Source organism: Trichosurus vulpecula, chromosome 1 (assembly GCF_011100635.1).
Source record: "Trichosurus vulpecula isolate mTriVul1 chromosome 1, mTriVul1.pri, whole genome shotgun sequence".
In the NCBI taxonomy this organism is placed as follows: domain Eukaryota; kingdom Metazoa; phylum Chordata; class Mammalia; order Diprotodontia; family Phalangeridae; genus Trichosurus; species Trichosurus vulpecula.
Genome location: NC_050573.1, coordinates 15,845,165 through 15,865,787, shown reverse-complemented (window position 1 = coordinate 15,865,787; position 20,623 = coordinate 15,845,165). Strand labels below are relative to the sequence as shown.

The following is a 20,623-nucleotide window of genomic DNA, read 5'->3' as shown; positions in this document are numbered from 1 at the left end:
CCTCCTCCCTCCTGGCCTGAACCACAGCCCCCAGTCCATCCCACCCCAGAGATGGAGCTGGGCCTTCCTTCTGCTCTTTATTCTGTCAGCTTTGGCCCTGAGCAGGATAGACTAGCCCTTGGGGGACACATGCGGGGTCACCCTCCCAAGCCCTGGCATCAGGGTCCTCCTGTCCTAGCTGTGGCCTTGCCTGGCCCTGGGGCCTGTCCCTTGGCCCTTGCTGTCCCATCTGGGGAGGGCCTGGATGCTGGATTCCCGTTCCCCAGCCTCCCCCTCCCCAACTCCAACAAAGTACATGGCCTAGAGTGAGTCTTGGGTCTCCCAGCAGAAAGTGCATCCAGATGGGGCTTCCCTGCACCAGGGAAGTCTTTGGGAACCAGCACAGGTGAGTCCAACTGGCTGCTGGTATGGGTCACATGAGGCTGCAGCGGTTGGGGTGCAGCGCCCCTTGCAGACGGATGGCGGGGTGGCTGTGCTTGCAGCCTCTAGCCAGGATACTGCTAAGGAGCTCCCTGAAGAGCAGGACTACGTGCCAGTTGTACTTGGCCGAGCACTCCATGTAGCCACACTTCCAGCTCTTCTTCACCAGCACAGCCAGCGCCCTTCGGGGGCTGAAGCGCTGTCGCTGCTGGTCTCGTTTGTTACCCACCACGATGATGGGCGCCTCGGGTGCTCCTGCCGGCCTGCAGGGGAACAAGATTGAGGAGAGAAGGTAGGTAGGAACATGTGATGATGCCCTTCCTGTCAATGCTTAGGTCAGATTGGGGAGGAGGTTCCCACTGAGGGTGGAGGAACCCTGCTTGGGTATCTCCAAGAATCAGGGAATCACAAATCTAAATCTGGAAAAGACCTAGTCGAATCTTGGCAGCGCAGTGGATAGATTGTTGTGTATGTTCTTTGTTTTCGAAGAGGACCATGACAATCTGGGCCTGGAGTCAGGGAGACCTAAGTTCAAATCTGGTCTCCAACACTTAGTAACTGTGTGACCCTGGGCAAGTCACTTAACCTCTCTCTGCCTCAGTTTCCTCATCTGTAAAAGGACTTACCTCTCAGGGTTGTTGTGAGGATTAAATGATACGATATTTGTAGAGTGTTTCGAACAGTGCCTGGCACATGGGAGCCACTACATAAAGTGCTAGCTTATTATTACCTCAGAGGCCAGCTAGTACAGCCCTCTCATTTTCTAGGGCAGGAAGCTGAAGCCCAGAGATGTGAATAGATGGTTCAAGATCACACTTTTATCAAAGTAAGGATTTGAACCTCTAAGAAGGAGTGTGGTGCGGTGGGTCGAGAACTGGCCTCAGTCAGAGACAGGAAGACCTAGGTTTAAATTCTACCTGACTGATACTGGCTGTGTGACCCTGGGAGAATTACGCAAACTCTCAGGGCTCTAGATTGTAGAGAAGGTGTTGAGGTGCATCAGTGGAGGGAGCGTACACACTCGGGAGCTTCCTAGTCTCTAGCCTCGTCTAGGCTCTCTCCATTAGCTCCTGGCCCCAGAGGATTAGAGTAACTGACTAGCATCTGGAAAGAGCCTTAGAGTCCAGCTCCTTAACTTTACAGGAGAGGAAACTGAGATCCGAGTTGGATAAGCGCCAAAAGTCACATAAGGACTAGGTGGTGCCATAGTGGATCTGGGTCTAGAATTAGGAAGACTCATCTTCCTCAGTTCAAATCTGGCCTCAAACGCTAGCTGTGTGACCCTAGGCAAGTCACTTAACCCTGTTTGCCTCAGGTTCCTCATCTGTAAAATGAGCTGGAGAAGGAAATGGCAAACCACTCCAGTATCTCTGCCAAGAAAACCCCACCTGGGATCCCAGAGAGTTGGACTTGACTGAACAGCTGAGTGGTAGAGCAGGGATTCTCAGCAGCACCCCCTTGTGGCAGTGATCATGAACTGCACCTGGGAGGAAGCACTGACCTTAACTCTCTACCCAGGGGACGGTAGCCTCCACCCAAGCCCCATTGAATGACGGTGCACTAAATTGTTGAAATAACCAGCTACGTTCTTCTACCATCTAGTTTCTATAGGTGTTAGTGCGAGAGGGTCTGGACAGGAGGGTAAAATGGTGGCAAAGCCAGTTGGTATAACAAAACTAAGCTCAGAGGGCCTGGGTTTGAATCCTGGCACTGTCATGTGCTATCTGTGTGACAAGTAACTTCAATTTTCTGGGCCTCAGTTTCCTTTTCTGCAAAATGAGAAAGTTGGATAGCTGTTTCTTCCAGCTTTAAGACTGAATAAGCCAAAGAAGGACCCCAGGGCAGACCTGACTCCCTAAACACCTCATTGGCCTGCGGAACACTGGAAAGAGACCTGAACTTTGGAGTCAGAAGACCTAGGTTGAAATCCTGGCTCTCTCACTTCTGGAATGTTATATTCCAAGCTTTCCCCTCCTTTATAGTGGTGGACGCTAAATCTTTTGTGAACCTGTGGTTCCTCAGTAGTTGAATTCCTTCTTTCTGGCTGCTGGTAGTATTTTTCCTCTGACCTGGGACCTCCAAGTTTTGGCTATAATATTCCTAGGAGTTTTTATTTTGGGATTTCTTTCAGAAAGTGACCAGTGGATTCTTTCAATTTCTACTTTGCCCTCTGATTCTAAGAATAACAGGCACTTTCCTTTTATGATTTCTAAAAACATAATGTCTAGGCTATTTTTTTTTTTTTGGTCATGGCTTTCAGGTAGTTTGATGATTCTTAAATTATCTCTCTTCAATCTGTTTTCCAGGTCAGTTGTTTTTGCTTTGAGATGCCTCACATTTTCTTCTATTTTTTTCTAGTCTTTTGACTTTCTTTTTAATATTTCTGATATCTCATGGAGTCATTAGCTTCCATTTGGTCAATTCTAATTTTCAGGTAGTTATTTTCTTGGTTAAGATTTTGTATATATTTGTTCCAAGCTGCTCAATTCTCTTTACATAAATTTCTTCCATGGGAAGAAATTTCTTTCCCTATTTTTTCTTTAAATCTCTTGTTTGTTTTTTAAAGAAGTAATTTTTTGGCTCTCTCTTTTTAAACTCTTGCTTTAACTCTCCCAACAATTCTAGTTGAATTTGTGCCCAAGATGTAGTTTTCTTTACAGATGTTTTTGAGTCATTCTCTTCTTTTGGATTTGTGTCTTAAGTTTCACTGTCTCCATAATAGCTTTTTATGATGGGATTCTTTTTTTTGTTTGTTCATCCTTTGAGCCCCTTTCTTGACGAGATTTGGTGTTAGTGCTGGGCTCTGTGCACTTTGGGGGTGGGTGGGGATTTCTGGCCTTAGCTGCTAGCTCAGGTTGGGGTCTGCAAACTTTTATTGCCCCCAATGTGATCCAAGCGGAGGTCTACTCACTGCCCTCGATCCTGACACAGGTTTGGGTCTGTTGGCTTGTCCCTGGTTGGGTCTCGGCCACTATTAGTCCTCTGGGAGGTTCTGCAGTTCAGTGTTTGACCTGTCAACTTCCCACCGGTCTGGGATTCCTGCTCTGGCTTCTGAACCTGTTCCTTGCTCAATAAACAGCCAGGGCCCACGACTGCCACTGCCTATAGATGCAGACCTCCTCCTCCCCCCATCTGACTCAGAACTTGGGAGTGGGTGATGGAGCCACCCCGTGACATCCATTCTTCCACCCTGACCAGTTCAGGGATCCTCTGGGACCTCTTCCTGTTCCTCTGCTTCCTGCCCAGCTGCTGGTCTCAGTCCCTGGGCTGGAATGTGCTATGCGTGGCCCACTCCCGGCCAGGCCCTGTCTCCAGTATCTGAAGACCTCTTTGTCTCTCCAAGCCTTGCTGGGCTAGAAAAATGACTTGCTGTGACTATTTTCCGAACTGGATTCAGTCTGGTGCATTTTCTAGATCTTTGTGGAGGAGGCTGGGTGGGAGAGCCAGGCTGTCCTTCCTGCTACTATCTATCTTGACCCTGCCTCCACTTGTGTCCCGTGTGACCTTGAGGCAGGGAGGCCCAATGGGGAAAGTGCTGGGTCTGGGATTCAAACCTGGCCTCTGACACTTATTACCTAGCCCCCAAGCCTCAGTTTGCCCAGCTGTAAAATGGAGGGAGTAGGTAGCTTCTGAAGTTCCTTTCAACTCTGAACCTATGTTCCTAAGTCACTTAACCTCTATGGTCTCAGTTTCCCCAGCTGTAGAATGAAAAGTTCAGAGTAGATGGTTCCTGAAGTTCAACCAAGATGACTAGCACATCCTCACTGTTCTAGCTCCCAGGGAGGCACCTGGACCTGGGGAGGAGCAGCAACTGTGACCATCCTAATAGCTGAGCTTTCTCCAGATCCTTGAGTTTGGCAAAGCTTTCCCAGCCGTGATCTCACTGGAGAGAGTGGGTAGGCTCCGGGGTGTCAGGTCGGGCTGGGTGACCTGGCCTGCTCTTGGCTAGACCCTGCACTGGTCCTTCCCATCCTCCCACCCCGCCCCAGCCTCTCACCGGTTCTCCGCAATCTGCTGTCTCAACACCTTCACGTAGTCGAAGCTATCTGGGCTGCAGATGTCATAAACCAGGACGAAGGCATCCATGTCCTGCAGGCTCCAGTCCTTCAGGTCTGGAAGCTCCTGGGTGGGAGGGAGAAGGAGAGAGAGGGTCAGTCCCAGCTCGTGTGAAGGGACCCTGTTCATCCCTAGGCCAGGGAGGGAGTGTCTGTCCTTCAGTGACCACCAGAGGGCACCATAGCTGCCCTGTTTGGAGACAAGGGAGGCTGCTTCGGGAGTCAGAACCTGTTTATAGATTTAGGGCCAGTCTTCAGAAGTCATCTTTATCCCCCATATCACAGAAGAGAAACCTGAGACCCTGAGAAGGGGAAGCGACTTAGCCAAGGTCACACTGATAGCAAGCGGCATTGTAAGGTCTGAATCCAGGTCTTCAGACTAATCTAGCTCACTAAGTCTAGAGAAGAGAAAGTATACCTGGCATCTGGCATGACTGACGTTAACCTGGGCAAAGCAGAGCCTGGGACTAGAGGAAGGCCACCCCGCCCTGACACCCTGCCCCAGGAGCTGTCCCTCTCCCTATCTGCAGGGGCTCTGGGGGCTGGAGATCAAACGAACAAGCCCTTGCTGATTCCTCGCTCTGATGCTTGGAGCCTCCTAACCCAGCTTCCAAGTGCATTTTGAGAAAGACCATCAGCTGGCCACAGGGGAGACCCAGAGGATGCCTCACCCTGGCACGAACTAGGCTTTAAGCCCAGCCCCAAAAGTAAGCCCCGAGGCTTGCCAGAGACTGACCCCTGAACCTGTCTACAGATTGAGCCCTGGACTGGTCTACAGACTGAGCCCTTAGCCAGGTCATAGACTGAACTCTGACCTTGTCTATAGACTGACTCCTGAGTCTGGTACCAGGCTGAACCTTGACCCTGGCTCCAAGCTGACCCCTGACCCTGTCCATGGACTGAACCCCAAACCCTGGTCTAGACTGACCTCTCAGCTGCACCCAGAGCCTAGGCTAACAAGGATCTCCACTGGCAGGGCCCCAATGGCCCCCATTGGATGCAGGAAAGCCCCAGCTCACAATAGCAACACCTCACACTTCTCTGGGCACAGACACAAACACGCACAGACATTCAGTCATGCAGCAAATATTTACTGCCTCGCTGCTCTGGGCTGGGTGCCTATAGAGAGGGGGTGGGGAGGAGTGGGGGCCAACCAGGACACCCAGAAGGAAACCCAGGCCTGCTCCAGCCATCAGAAAGGCCTGCAAAGAGACAGAGCAGCTCCACTGGCTACTTCCCCTCTGCTGGGAGCAGTCCCTGGCCTGGAAACCCATTTAGCTTTCTCCAACAGGGCCTGAAGACCGAGGCCCTGGCCTCAGATCTCAGCTCTGATCCTCGTTCTCTGGGTCATTCCATCTGGGCCTTATTTTCCCCCTCTGTAAAATGGGAGAGTTGGTTGGGATGAGCTCAGAGTTCCCTTCCAGATTTCATTCTATGAGCCTATGATGAGCTCAAATCCTGTTTTCTACCTGTTTGACCTTGGGTCAAGTCACTTCCTGTGACTGGGCCTCAGTTTCCTCATCTGTAAAATGAGGGGGTTGGACTAGTTGGCTTCTGAGGTCCCTTCCAGCTCTAGATCTAGGATCCAGGGCTCTACCCACTAATCTACACAGCCTTTCTTTCAGATAATTGAAAATTAAAGCCCTGATTGGGGAAGGCACTTGCCCAAGGCTGCCTGGCTAAGCATCAACGATACCAGATTGTATGTACTTTCCAATATACCACACTGCTTCCCTGCAAAGGACTGGAGACTTGGGGAGGGGTCTTGATCCCCGTTCCCCTTGGCCCAGACGATCTTTTCTTTGCTTGCCATCTGTTCCCCTGACATCAGGGTCGGGGGTTGATTGTGATATTTCCCTTGGCTCTCATGGCCATTATTTCCTTTGATCCTTGATGGTGGCCTATGAGTGACACAGGGCAGGGAGTGTCGTCTCCATTGGGCAGATGTGTAAACTGAGCCTCAAGTCTGTTGAACTAACTTCCCCCCAAAAGTCACAAATCTAGTGGCAGATGTGGTTTAAGAGCAGGTTCCTGATAAGGAACCCAAAACTCTTTGCACCACTGAACTTCAGTTTCCTCTTCCCCAATGCACACCTGGTTCCCTTTTCTGACCACCCCCTCTGCTATCTTCACTCTCTTACTTAATCAGTCTCCAGCCACTGCGTGCTTCTCTGCTACCTCTCCCATCCTCAGAAAACCCTCGCTTGATCTCCCCATCTTTGCAATCATCCTATGCTTCTTCTTCCTTTTGTGGCTAAATTCCATGAAAAGGCTGTCTACACTCAGTGCCTTCATTCCTTCTCTCACTCTCTTCTTGACTTTCTACAGTCTGGCTTCTGATCTTATCATTTCACCAACACTGCTCTCTCTAAATTTGCCACTAATCTCTAAGTTGCCAGATCTAATGGCCTTTCCTTAATCCTTATTCTCAACCCCTCTGCAGTCTTTGACACTGTTGATCACTCTCTCCTCCTCGAAACTCTCTTCTCTCTGGGTTTTCAGGACACCCCTGTCTCCTGGTTCTCTTCCTACCTATCTGACCGCTCCTCTGTCTCCTTTGCTAGATCCTTCTTCAGATTATGCCCTCCATCCATAGGTGTCCCTCAGGGTTCTGTCCTGGGTCCTCTTCTCTTCTCCCTCTATACTCTATCACATGGTGATTTCATCAGTTCTCATGGTTTCTATCATCTTTCTGCTGAGGATTCTCAAATCTATTCATCCGGCACTAACCTTTCTCCTGAACTTCAGTCTTATGTCTCCAACTGCTTTCCAGATGTCTCTAACTGGATGTCCAGTAGATATCTTAAACTCAACATGTTCAAACAGAACTCATTTGCTTTCCTTTAAAGAATCAGAGGTGGGGAACCTGCAGCCTGAAGACCACATGTGGCCTTCTAGGTCCTTGGGTGCAGACTTTTGACTGAGTTCAAGTTTTACAGAACAAATCTTTTTAAGGGTAATTTGTTCTGTGAAGTTTGAATTCAGTCAAAGGGCTGCATTTGAAGACCTAGAGGGCCACATGTGGCCTTGAGGCTGCAGGTTCCACATCCTTACTAAACCCTCCCTACCTCTTACATTCCCTATCACTATAGAAAGCAACACCATCCTCCCAGTCCCTCAGGTTCCCAACCTAGGAGTGATCCTGGATTCCTCACTAACTCTCCCAGATCCAATATGGCATCACATCAAGGCCCAAGGATTTCACCTCTGTAACATCTCTCATCAATTTCACCTCTTTAACATCTCTCATCAGTTTCACCTCTGGCAGTATCTCTTGTCACTTTCATCTCTGCAGGATCTCTCATCAGGTTCTCCTCTGCAGCATCTATTTCTGTGTCCAATATGCCCCCTTCTCTCCTCTGACACCATTCCCTTTGCCCTGCCCCATGCAGGTCCTCATCACCTCATTCCTGGACTTTAATGTGGTGGTGGGTCTGCTGGCCTCAAGTCTCTCCCCACTCCAATCTGTCCTCCATTCAATCAGCAAAGTGATCTTCCTAAAACACAGATCTAACCATGTCACATCTACTCAACAAACTCCAGTGGCTCCCTATTGCTTCCAGGATAAAATACAAATACAAAAATACAAAATCCTCAGTTTGTCGGCACCTTCCTACCTTTCCAGTCTTCTCACACCTTACTCTCCAATAAGTCCTTTTCTATCCAGAGACACTGGCCTCCCAGCTGTTCTGCAACAAGACCTTCCATCTCCTGGCTCTGGGTATTCTCTCTAGCTGTCTCCCATGTCTGGACCACTCTCTTCCACTCTGACCACTGACCTCCCTGGCTTCTTATAAATCTGGAATAAAATCCCTCTTTCTACAGGAAACCTTCCCCAACCCCTCTTAATTCTAGTGCCTCCACTCTGCTAATTATTTCCTATTCATCCTGTATAGAGCTTGTTTGTACATGTTGTTTCCTTGTCCTCTCCTCTGTTAGATTTTGAACTTCTCAAGGAGCAGGGACTGTCTTTTGCCTTTCTTTGTATCCTCAGTGCTTACACAGTGCCTGACACGTAGTAGGTGCTTAATAAATGCTGATTGATTCTGGGTCCCCAGCCAAGAAATGAATAAAGCAATAAACAAGCAGTTATTAAGCACCTTCTATGTACCAGCTCCTGTACTAGGCAATGGGGATACAGATATGTGTATCAATCAACCAACAGGCATTTATTAAGCATCTATGATGTATAAGGCATTATTCTAAGCACTAATATAAAAATAAAAGTGAGATAGTCCCAGCCTTCAAGTCACTTTCAATCTACTGAAAACCAAGAGAAAGGAAACTAAGGGATCTTTTTCTGTTTCTGAAATATGTGCAGAAACCCAACAAAGGCTGATGAAGGAACTCCCAAGGCAACTTCCTTGAGGGCAGCAACCTTTTCTTGACCAAACTTCCTATTTCCCTGAGTGCCTGGAAGAGTGCTCTGCACATAGCAAGTACTTAATAAATGAATCTCTAGTTCTGCTGTCCTCTCACTCACTCTGCCTACTCACCGAGTGGCCTTCCTCCTTGGTGGTTGGTCCTAGCTCCCCTACGTAAGGATGGCTCTACAAAGTGAACAGGTAGGATTTGAGGGGCTTGGGGAGTCCTTCCTGTCCCTGACTATCCCTTCTACTTTCTGTTAGAGTGCCTGAAATCCCACCATTACAGGTTCATGCCTTTGAGTTTTTCCTGGGACTGCATGGAAGGCCCTGGACCCTGGGGAGCAGAAAGGCAGTTGGGAATAGATGGTGGTCTGAGATCTCTTTCAATTTTTCCAATCTATGTTCTAAGATAGAGATCCTCTGCCTTTGGTGGGCCATGGACCACATAAGCAGCCCCTTCACAGAATCATGTTTGCAAAAGCGTAAAATGCGATACAGAGGATGGGAATAAAGATGTGATTTGTTTTCCATCCAAGTTCACAGACTTTGGGGACTTCAGGTTAAGAAGTCCTATTTTAAGGGTTCTTCTAAGAGTTGACATTCTCTGTTCCACAGCCCTTTCAGGCTCTACGTTCTCTGTTCTAAATTCTAAGATCTCTTCTATCTCTGACATTTTGAGGTCCCTCTCACCTCTGGTATTCTCTGTTCCGAGAATTCTCCTAGCTGTGACAAGCTATGTTCTAAACAGTACCCTTCACCCCCACCCCACATGTTCCTTAGGGGAGCAGAGAGTGATGGGGATTTCAGCTGATCCTCTCTCCACTCCAAACCCAGACCTTTGAAATGACCCATGAAAGCAATAATGGAAAAGGCATTCTGTATTCTGTGTAGTTGGCAGGAGTGCGCGTGAAGGGTGTGGGAAAGGAAGCTAGGTGAAGCAGATAGAATGCTGGTCCTGGAGTCAGGAAGACCTCAGTTCAAATTTGGCTTCGGACACTTAGCTGTGTGGCCCTGGTCAAGCTATTTCACCTGTCTGCCTCAGTTTTTCCCCACCTGTAAATAGAGGTCATAATAGCACCTACATGTCAGCATTGTTGTGAGGGTCAAATGAGCCGATATTTATAAAAAGTGCTCAGCCCATTTCCTGGCACAAGGAAGGCAATATACATATCTGCTTGTTCTCTCTCTGGGTTCCTGCAACCTGCTCAGCCCAATCCTCTGAGAGTCTTTCTTGCTGCTATCTGCCCTTCCAGAGAGGAGCAGAGAGAGCCCAGGATGGCTCCCCCAGGACCAAGAGCTCTGGGCTTCCAGACACAGGGTGGGCGCAGAGGGCACTCAGGGCGTTTACAGAACACACTCTAGCAGACCACACATTGTCTGGACTCAGAATCATGTGCAATGGCACGGTCCAGGCAGCGCACGGACCTCACAAAGGACGCTGACACACAGGCCACGTGCTCCTACTTGAGACTCTCGGATAGATTGTCAACGCAGCCTGCCCTCCTAGGGGATAGACTGGGCCTTCCTAAGGGCCCCTGGCACCCCTCCCACCCCAGCCTAGGCTCTCCCAGAAATGGGCTCCGAAGCATCCTCGGCTCCCCCGGCCCCCAGCCCCCAACCCGGACACATGCATGCTCCCTGACCCCCATCCCAGACACACAAAGACCCCCAGCCCTGGCACATGCGTGCCCCCGGTCCCCAGCATTCCCAGTCCTTTCAGCCCCGCTCCTCACCCCCCGGGCCAGGCAGGATTCACTCACCTGGAGGCCCCCGTCCCCAGCCGAGGAGGCTGCGCTGGTGGCGGCCGAGGCCGCGGCCGAGGAGGCGGAGGCGCTGCTGCTGCTGGCGGCCGAGGCTGCTGCGGCCGCGGGGGCGGCCGCCGGGCCGGCTGCGGGGGCCGGAGCTGGGCCGGGCCCGCCGTCGCTGATGCTCAGGTCGTACACCGCGCCGTTGAGCAGCACGGCGGGCCGATAGAGGCGGCGGGCGGCCGTGGGCCGGTGCCGCTCGGGGAAGTCCCCGTACAGGAACTGCCTGATGATGGCCGTCTTGCCCACGCCGGGGGCGCCCAGCACTGCCACCCGCAGGGTGCCCCCCATACCCCGCCCGCGCCCGGGCCCTGGGCCCCGGCGGCCCCGGCCCCGGGGCGCCGCATGGGCCGCTCAGGGCCCCCCCGGGCTGGCCCGCTCCGGCTGCCCGCCCCCGGGCTCATGGCCCCCCCGCCGCCGCATCCGGGGCTCCGGCCGCTGGCCCCCGCCCTCGAGACGGGCAGGCGGACAGACCACCCCTCACTCCCCCTGCACGGACAGATGGTCAGACTCCCTTTCACGGATAGATGGACAGACCCCCTCCCCCCGCACGGACGGACGGACAGACCTTCCCACACTGACAGATGGACAGACGACCTCCCGTGCAGATAGATGACAGACGACCCCCCACCCCGCACCCTCACGGACAGGTGGACCTCAACCCCCCCACCCCGGGAGAGATGGATCCCCCGCAAGAACAGGCAGACAGATAAACCCCCTCTACTGACAGACAGGAGACCCTCACTGACAGGCGGACAGACACTTGCCTCCCCAATAGGGCAGACCGTCAGACCCTCTCCCCCTCACGGACAGGCGAACAGCCAGCCTCTCCAAAGGCTAGATAGGCAGATCCTTCCCCCACCCCCCCGCACCCGGCCCGCACCGACAAACTGATGGTCAGAAAGATGCCCCCACACGGACAGATGACCCCCCTTCAGATCAGACAGGCAGACAGGTCTCCCCCCATTTCCCGTAGTGCGTACAAACAGTCCCCCACCACAATCACCCCTAAGATCCCAGAGAGACAGCCGCCCCAACACCGCCCCCCCCAGTAGGACAGATGCTGGCGTCCCTTCTGATTACAGACAGACAGCCCCCCACCCTGAGCACTCCGCAGCCGGGGCAGCGGGCACAACCAGGCGGACCCGGCCCGAGCGCGGAGACGGACTCTTAGGAGCCCCCACCCCCACCCCCGCCCCCGCCCCCGCCCCCGTAGACCCACCGGAGCCCAGACAGACAGACGCACAGACGGACGGACGGACAGACGGAACGACGCCCGGGGCGGCGCGGAGGGCTGGCGGGGTGTCCGGCCGGGCTCAGCCCTTGGTGGCTCTGGCTGCCCAGCTCCGGCTGAGCGGAGTCGCGGCTTCCCCGCCGCCACCGCTGGCGGCTGCCACTACTGCCGCCTCCCTCCCGCCTTCCCTTAGTTGAGCTCCCAGACTCCCGGCCCTTTGGCTGATGAGGTAACTGCAGGCCGCCCCCTCCTCCCCAGACAGCCCAGGGGTCACCCAAAGGTGACTCCGCCTTTGAACCCAGGCACCCTGGTTCCAGCAGCTGTCTCTCTGGTCCCAAACCCGACCGCCTTCTCACTCCGCCCCTCCCATGTGCCCCCTCCCCCTCCCGCTCGGATGGCCCAGCCCCTGGTCCTCCTAAATTCAGGAGGAGCACCCCAGCACCACCTCGCAAGGTGTCCCTCTCCTTTCTGTCTCAGGCCCCTCTCGTTCCTTTGATGGCTCTCCCCTTCCCCTCCCCCAGCTGACAGAACCCCAACCCCTCCCACGCCCCCCTACCCAACCCCCCAGCTCACAGCCTCCTCCCACTGCCCGCGTGAAAGCCGAGCTCTGAGAATCCGCCCGATTTCGCTGTGAAGCTCGGGTCTGGGGGGAGTTCGTAAGCCAAAGGACCCCCAGCCTCTCTCCCTCCCCTGCGCCAATCCTTTGGATGAGTAACTCAAAGGATCTGACTGTGGGGGCCTATGCAGGTTGGCCAGGAAAGGCCTGAGGAAGCCCGGGGGACTGTCCGGGGGCTGGAGTGCAGCTAAATGAGAGGGGAGCCTTTCTCCACCTCAGCACTGTCCCTAGGCCCTTCCCCAACAAGGTCCCCTTCCCTTTGGCTCCCAGTGATCCCTCGGACCAACTACTGGCTCATTCACCCGCTACCCTCCAGCTGCGGCTGTCGTCTCTCCTGTTCCCACCCCCAGCCCGGATCCCCCACTCCCTAGTCACATCAGAGGATTCTAGACTTAAAGCCTGCACTGACCACCCTCATCTTCCAAAGGGGGAAACTGAGGCCTAGAAAGCAGGAAATGATTTGTCCAACATCGCACAGGTAGTAAGAGGTGCCCAGGATTCCAAACTCAGATCAAAGCCTTAGAGCTGGAAGGAATTTCAATTCTCATTTTACAGAAAAAGAAACTGAGGCCCAGAGGTGACTTCCGGGATCACACAGCTAGTGAGAGTCAAAGGCAGACTGAAGAGAGGTCTTCCTCACCCAAACTGTACTGAAGAATTGAGAGGAGCAGTTCAGGCATCTGAAGGTATCTCCAGAAGGGACCTTGGAGAGCTCCCGCTCCCACCCCCTGGTTTTACTGACCAGAAAAAGGAGGCCTGATGCCGAAGGGGGTGTCCTGCCAGGCCTCACTCCAGCAAAGAGGCAGGGCCAGGAGGAGGAGCCAGGCTTCTCCTGAGGCAGGCCACTCCCCACCCCCATCTCCAGAGGTTAGAGAGAAGAGGTCCTACCCTCTCCTGAGGTGGAGGTCTCTTCTCCCTCTGGGAGCCTGGTGCTCCTGTCCCTGCCACCCTCTGTATCACAAGGCAATACCATTACACTCTCCCAGGGCTCTGGAGCACTGAGGACAAATTTACTTTTGGGGGAAGCTGGGGAAGGTGACTGTCCCTTGAGTCTTCAGGTCTAAACAATGTCATCTGGACTACTCCATCCCTTTCTCCTAATGCTCTAATTCTCCTAACGCTCGCTTGTGCACCTTGGAAAAAATCAGGCCCAGGAAGTCCACCCTTGCCCTCCCCTTCTCTTGCTTTAAACCAAGGCTTTTTTTTTTTTTTGCAAGGGAAGAGAAAGTTTTGCTTTCTGGGTGCTGGGGGCAGGCAGAGTCAGCACCCACTGGACTCCATAACAGGAGGAGGAAGGGACCTTGGAGAGAGAAAATGGTAGACTGGCATGAAGAGGAATCTGATGGCCTCGCCAAGACACATTCAACCATCCCACCTAACTCCTAGGCACCTCCAGCCAGCCTGCCCCAGCTGCCACCTGCTGCTTCCCTGAACCTGGGCTGCTAGGAAACCAGGCCAAAACAAGTACTTGGGCCACGTGTTTTCCTGCCACAGTCACTGATCTTGGATATCAATGGAGCCAGCCTCCCTCCCTGCTGTGGAGACAGACAGACAGACAGACAGACAGGAGCCACCCTCTGCTTTCCCACAGAACCAAGGGCCCAGGGATCTGGGAGCTGGAGACCTAAGAGTTTATCTCATCCACTTCAGCCCCGAATCCTAAGCAAAAAGCCTTGATTCTCACCTTTCCTCCCTCCCTCTTGCTTGCAGTTGGAGACAGGAGTACTTGGGAGTTAGGACTTCTCATGGTGATGGGGCACCTCCCAAATACACCCCAGACTACTGAGCTGCTCCTACCATTGGTCTTGAGCCAGAATAAGGATCTAGATAAGGGTCAACAAAGAATAACAAAAACCCTACACCCTTAATTTCTCAGTCTTCTTTCTTTGGTGAGAAAGCAAGGCATCCAAGACTGGCTCCTGGCCAAGGCCCATCTCAGGAAGACATGGGGAACATTCTAATTCCACGCCACTAATCCAAAGGATCTCAAACAGGTTATGTGATGAATGGGCCAAAAGTCCTATCTTTGGGTCCCAAAATTCGGTTTTGCAGATATAACACTGGAAGCCATGACTAGACCACAGTTTGTGTGAAAAGTCTCCTATGTGTGAAAAGACTCCTGAGAGTCTTAGGGGACAGTAGCAGGACTCCCCCCTTTATTAAACATCCTGGGAATGGAGAGGTAGCCAGCACCCAGAATGCCTCACCTTGTGGGTACCTCGGAGGTTGGGTTTGCCAGCTGTAGGAGATGCACAACGAGAAATACATTTTTCTGTTGTGGCCAAAGGAAGGGTCCAGGTTTTTGGACTATGCTGTTTCTTACAAGGGAAGCTGTTATTTTGTTTGAGGGGAGAGAGAAGAGGGAACAGTAATGGTGTTCCCAAAGAAAAAAGTAAAAAAGGGCGTTAATGAAATCAAATATCGACAGAAGCTCAGAGACACAAACAGAACTGAGCTGGAATAAATTTATTGCCTACTTAAAAAAACCCTTCAAGCTTTACATAATTGAAATTCATGGTTTCATATGCACTTCTCCTTCTCGCTTCCTCTTTATATATGGAAATGATCTGGGTTGTTGAAGTCTGTCAGGTTCATTATTTTAAAAAGGGGGGGGGGAACCAACCTCACTGGAGCCCTGGGTACAAGTCCAAACTTCTCCGTCTGGCTTTCGACACCCCCTCACCTCCCGCCATCCTCTCCAGCCTTCTCTGCCAGGGCTTAGGTCAAACCAGTTCTCCTGGCTGTTCCTCCACCCTTCAGGCTCTGTCTCAGCCCAGGCCTTTCGATCCCTCCCCCAGAAGGCCCCTTCCCCCAAACCTGCCCTTTTAGCTTTCACCCATCCTCTTAAGGCTAAGCAGATAGCACCTCCTGGAAGAAGCCCTCCCAGCCAGGAGTGTGCTTCCCCTCCCATGGCTTCCAGCTTGTACAGTCTCTATTTCATCTTTTTGTTCTTCCCAGCCCTCAGCACAGTGCCTGGCACACAGGGGCACTTAATAACTGCTTCTACATTCGTGGATTCACACACTACATCCTAAAGTCATTCCATGCCTGCCTAGAAGCTCCAGGATGTGTTTGCCAACATCATGGTGTCCCCTGGAATATTCTGAGGGAGGGTAATGCAAAGAGAGTACACAGTACTAGCTTGGAGCCGGGAAGACCTCAGTTCGTATCTTGCCAGTTACCTACCGCTTGTGTGACCCTGAGCAAGTCAGAATCAGCTGATGGTTGGAATGGCCATCCTGTGTAGCCCATACCCCAAAGGAATCCCTGGGATATTCCTGACAAATACGTGGTCATTCAGCCTCTCCCCTGCATTGGGGAGGAAGTTTCTCTCAACATGGAGCCTCAATTTTGCACCTGTAAAATGGGGATTTGCAAAGTCGCATTTACTTCACAGGGCTATTGGGAGGCCAAGGGGCATGTCTAAGTGGCAAACTTGAACACCTCACCCAAATGCAATCGAATATAATTTCATATTGAAGAAGTCTATAATCCACATAGAATTAATTGTCTACTAATGGGGTGTCAACTCTAGGGAGAAGGTCCCAGCCTTCCAGGTAAGGGGAAGAAAACTGTGGTGTGAGGTTGGGCAGGAGAGTCTTCACAGACCCTCTGAGGGCAGAAAGATCGATCTCAAAGACAATCGAGTCCAGTCAGTACCTGACCAAGATTACTCTCTACCACATCCCTGAGAAGGGGTTCTGCTTAGATCCCTCCAGTAACAGGGAGCTCACCACCTCCTACTTTGGAAAGAAAAATCTCCCTAATATCAAATCTGCATCCGCTGTGGCTCTTGAGTTTACCCTCTGGGGCCAAACAAGACAAGGCCAGCCCTTCCTCCATAGGACAGCTTTGGGCTATTTAAAGACAGTGACCTCAACATCCGACACCCTCAATTTACATAGGAGAAAAGTGAGAGACCCAATGGGTTGAGCTGACTTGCCCAGTTCTTGTGACTCCAATTGCAGTTAGGTTAACAAGCATTTATTAAGCCCCTACTATGTGCCAAACACTGGGCTTAGTAGCGGGGTACAAAAAAAAAGCGAATAAAAATATAGCAGAGATTAATGTTTTTCTACTGCCTTGTCCCTCCTTCTGCATGAGCTGGGATTTGCAAAGGCAGGAAAGAGCGGTGTTGGGGCATTTGAGTTCAAGGAAAGGCCTGGAGGAAGGACCAAGAGGGCAGCCGTTGTGTGGACAGTCAGGAAACCAATGAGACTGAATTGGAGGGTTTGTCTCCATTGGGTAGGAGCGAGCCAGGAGGCCGAAGGGGTGAGACAAGGACGCTGGTGAGAGGCCCTCCTGCTAGGCCCAGGACTTTGGACTTGATCTGAGGCCAACATCCAAGTCTGGCCCCATTAGCCTCAGACTAACGACCTTGGCCATTTCCACCCAGCCAAGAACAGCTCTCTCTGCTGTTGGGAAGGCCATGGTGGGCCAAGGAAAGATGGAGTGTGAAGAGACGGGGGTCAATCAGTCAGCAAGCATTTATTAAGCCCCTACTATGTGCCAGGCCCTGTGCTAAGTGATGGGAACACAAAGAAAGATGCAGGATATCCCTGCCCTCAAGGAGCTTACAGTCTAAAGGAGGAGACAACACGTAAGCAGCAGCTCCCAGGATGTTGTGAGGACTGAATGAGATAACAAAAAGTGTTTTGCAAAACTCAAAGCATTACCTAAATGCCAATTATCCTCATTATTGGCATCACAGGGGTGTGGCAATCTACTCTCTTCTGGCCTTACCCAACATCTCCAAGACTTTTGGGCCAAAGTGGCCTCTCTGGCTACTACTGCTCCCCTAAGTAAGTGCTCTCCCCCTCTTAGAATGTAAACTCCCTGAGGGCAGGCACTGAATTTGCTTTTGGATCTGTTTCCCGGGATCTTAGCAGAATGCTTGGCACACAGTAAGAACTTAACAAATATCTTTTTATTCATCATTGTTAATAATTACACGTATAACTGACATTAATGTTAAAAACAGTGATTATACTGACGAGCAGGCACAGCGTGCTTGGAATCCCAGGCTTGGAGTGAGGAAGACTCATGTTCAAATCCTAACTCTGTCACCTCTTGGCTGTGGCCCTGGACGAGGCAGTTAACCTCCCTGGGCCTAAGAGGACTCTCTTGGACTCACCTCCAAGGTGATAATTTGTATTGATGGAGGAAGTTCTCACAAGGGAAATCCCCACACCAAAGACATAATAATAGCTTGCATTTATATAGCATTTTAAAATTTGCAAAGTGATCTCATTTGATTATCACAACTTTGAGAGGGAGCTGATACTCTTATCCTCATCTTACAGAAGTGGGTGGTACAGGAAGACCTGAGTTCAAATCCAGCCTCAGACACTTACTAGCCTTGTGATCCTGGGCAAGTCACTGAACCCTCTTTGCCTCAGTTTCCTCATCTGTAAATTGAGAAGGAAATGGCAAACCACTATTATCTCTGCTAAGAAAACCCCAAATGCGATTAAGGAGAATCGGATACAACTGATTAATTACTGAACAAGGACAACAACACAGAAGCTGAGACCGAGGTAAGCAGAAGTTAAGTGATTACCTAGAGGCACGCAGCTAACCGGTGTCTGAGGCTGGATTGGAATCCAGGATTTCCTGACTCCAAATCCAGCACTCTGTGCACTAGGCCACCCACTGTGTGCAGAGACCTACTACGGTAGGCACTGTGGGAGGGCTCTAGTCTCTATCTGTGAAGAACTTACATTTCACTGGGGATCTCAAGTGTAGAGAGAAGAATTCGCTTAAGAATGATAGGTAAGAGCTGGCTGTCCACACAATCAGTGACTGCAGGTAGGAGGGGTCTGGGTCAGCCCAGGCTGGCTTCCCAGAGGGTTCAATCCTGAATTTTGTTTGTAGGAGGGGGATGCCCATGGGCTGGCCCAAGAGGAGAGGATAGGCCAAATGGAATGACTAGCAGGTACCAAAGACAGTAATGAGCCAGTCCTGATGTGGGATGGGAGGATGATTAATAGCAGTAGTAGTAGTGGTGGTGGTGGTGTTGGTGGTGGTGGTAGTAAAAGCAACAGCAGCTAGAATTTAAATAGTGCTTTTGAATTTGAGAAGTACTTTACAGATATCATTTCATTTGATCCTCATAACAGCTCTAGGAGGTAGATGCTATTATTATACCTATTTTACAGATTTGGAAACTGAGGCAGGCAGAGGTCAAATGACTGGCCCATAGCTCAGAAATGTCTGAGTCAGGATTTGACTCCAGGCCCAATGTTCTATGCACTGTATACCAAGCTGCATCTAATTTGGTTGGAGTACAGCTGGCCAGGATTGGGAGGATGGAGTACACCGCATTCAATTTAATTCAAAGGCTTATTAAGCACCTAAAGTGTACTGCTAGGCCCTGGGGAGCTAAGATGGGATGTAGCCTCCATCCTTCTTTGCAATGACGTTGCCGGGACATGAGTGGCAGGTTGAGATTCAATACCTTATCAAAATCGGGAACCTCTGAAAGAGATTCTCAAGAACCCAAAAGGGGTGCCAGTGATGGGGATGTGAGGAAAGTGGTATTTTGGAATATTATTATCTTCCTCACTTCTATGTGCAAGAGGGATTGATTTGGGGAGTGTCTGGCCTATGTAGACTTAGAAGGGGAGCAGTGGCCGTCTATGTCCCTTACTCTCAGCAGTGTGTCTAATGGTTATCTAGTCTCTGCATGAAGATTGCCCAAGAAGAGGGGACCTACCGCCTCTAGGAGCAGGCCGGTCTAACTTAGAATTGCTTTTGTTGACATCCTTCCAATTGACTCCAGTTGGAACTTCAATCCATGATTCTACCCTCTGGGGCCAGTTAGAAAAACAGGGCATCTGTCTTCCTCATGGAAATATTTGAAGGCAGCTATGTCCCACTTCCCCTCATTCATCACTACTGAGTGTCCTCATCTCCAGGCTTAACCTCCTGATTCCCTTAACTGATACTTCTATGACATGGGTTCAAGCCCTTCTCCATCTTGGTTTTCCCCTCTCTGGACCCTCTGGACACTGGACACTCCAGATTATCGATGGCCTTCTGCAACAACGTTACTTGGAGCTCCTGTGACTGTGTAAAGCCAATAACACCAACACACAGGAGGGCTGCTAGCACTGGTTCTTTGATCTGCTTTTCTAAGGAAAGCAACTTTAAGGGGTTAACAATCTTACTTTCATTAAACATACAAATATCATTCACTTAGTTCAGGGGAGAAAGCCAGCACCCTGAACTTCAGAGAAAACACGAACAGAAATTCCAAGCAGAAATTATATAAACACCAATCAACCAACAGGCTTCTGTCTGACCATAGCAATACATAGACAGTTACCAGAGAGAGAAGTACCAATGCCTGTTTTCAAAGCCATGGGGCTCCTTAACGGCTACCCAGAAGTCTCCACACCAACACTCTTTCAATGAGTGAGCCCCATGCAAAATGCTAACCTCAGAGTATATACACACTTCTTCAGGGTCAGAGGGCATCACAACCCTCTCAAACCCATGTGACCTAGGCCTTACCGTGACTTAAGCAGGTCATCAAAGACTCCCCATTCAATCAAAGACTCTTGATTGAAACAAAGGAAAGACTCAAAGGCATTTTGATTGCCTTAGTGCTGAGAAGCACTCCAAAATAAAAAACAGCAAAAAGTCCCACCCTGCTTGCCATTACACCTTCCTAAAGTCTAGAGCCCAATCAGGAATCAAAAGGAAGGGAGGGACTTAAGTGAAGAATGACACAAGACATGATGACAGATAGTGGAGAGGATGAAGGAAGAGGCAGAGACCACTCTCAGTTGGAGAGTCTGAGGGCGCAGGAAGGACGTGGTCCAGGGTAGCTAAAAAATGCTTTAGAAATGTGCTAGGGGGTGGAACCAAAGAGAGCAAATGGAAAGCCTGTCCATTCCAGTGCCCTGAGGCAGACCAAGAGGGAGCCTGGTGGCCATGGAGGCTCCCCAACCCCTGGCCCCCAAGATCAAAGGTAAAATCCTCTGCTTGGTGTCCAAAGCTCTTCAGCATCTGCTCCCTCCTACCTTTCCAAGCTTATTCTTCTCTTCTTTTTATTCTTTTTATGTTTTTTTTTTTAGCTTATTATCTCTTATTTGCACTCTCTTTTCCTTTGACCCAGTGCC

The 20,623-nt window shown here is 51.0% G+C and overlaps 1 protein-coding gene across 1 annotated transcript; it reads right to left on the bottom strand.

The window, feature by feature from the left end:
* Window positions 1-64: 64 nt before the first annotated feature.
* On the bottom strand, window positions 65-10,963 carry RASL10A (RAS like family 10 member A). Its single transcript, XM_036736004.1, has 3 exons — window positions 10,603-10,963; window positions 4,418-4,542; window positions 65-683 (listed from the first exon to the last, which is right to left on the bottom strand). Exons 1-3 carry the CDS (start codon window positions 10,936-10,938, stop codon window positions 413-415), a joined length of 732 nt encoding a protein of 243 aa, XP_036591899.1. The 5' UTR covers window positions 10,939-10,963; the 3' UTR covers window positions 65-412.
* Window positions 10,964-20,623: the final 9,660 nt, after the last annotated feature.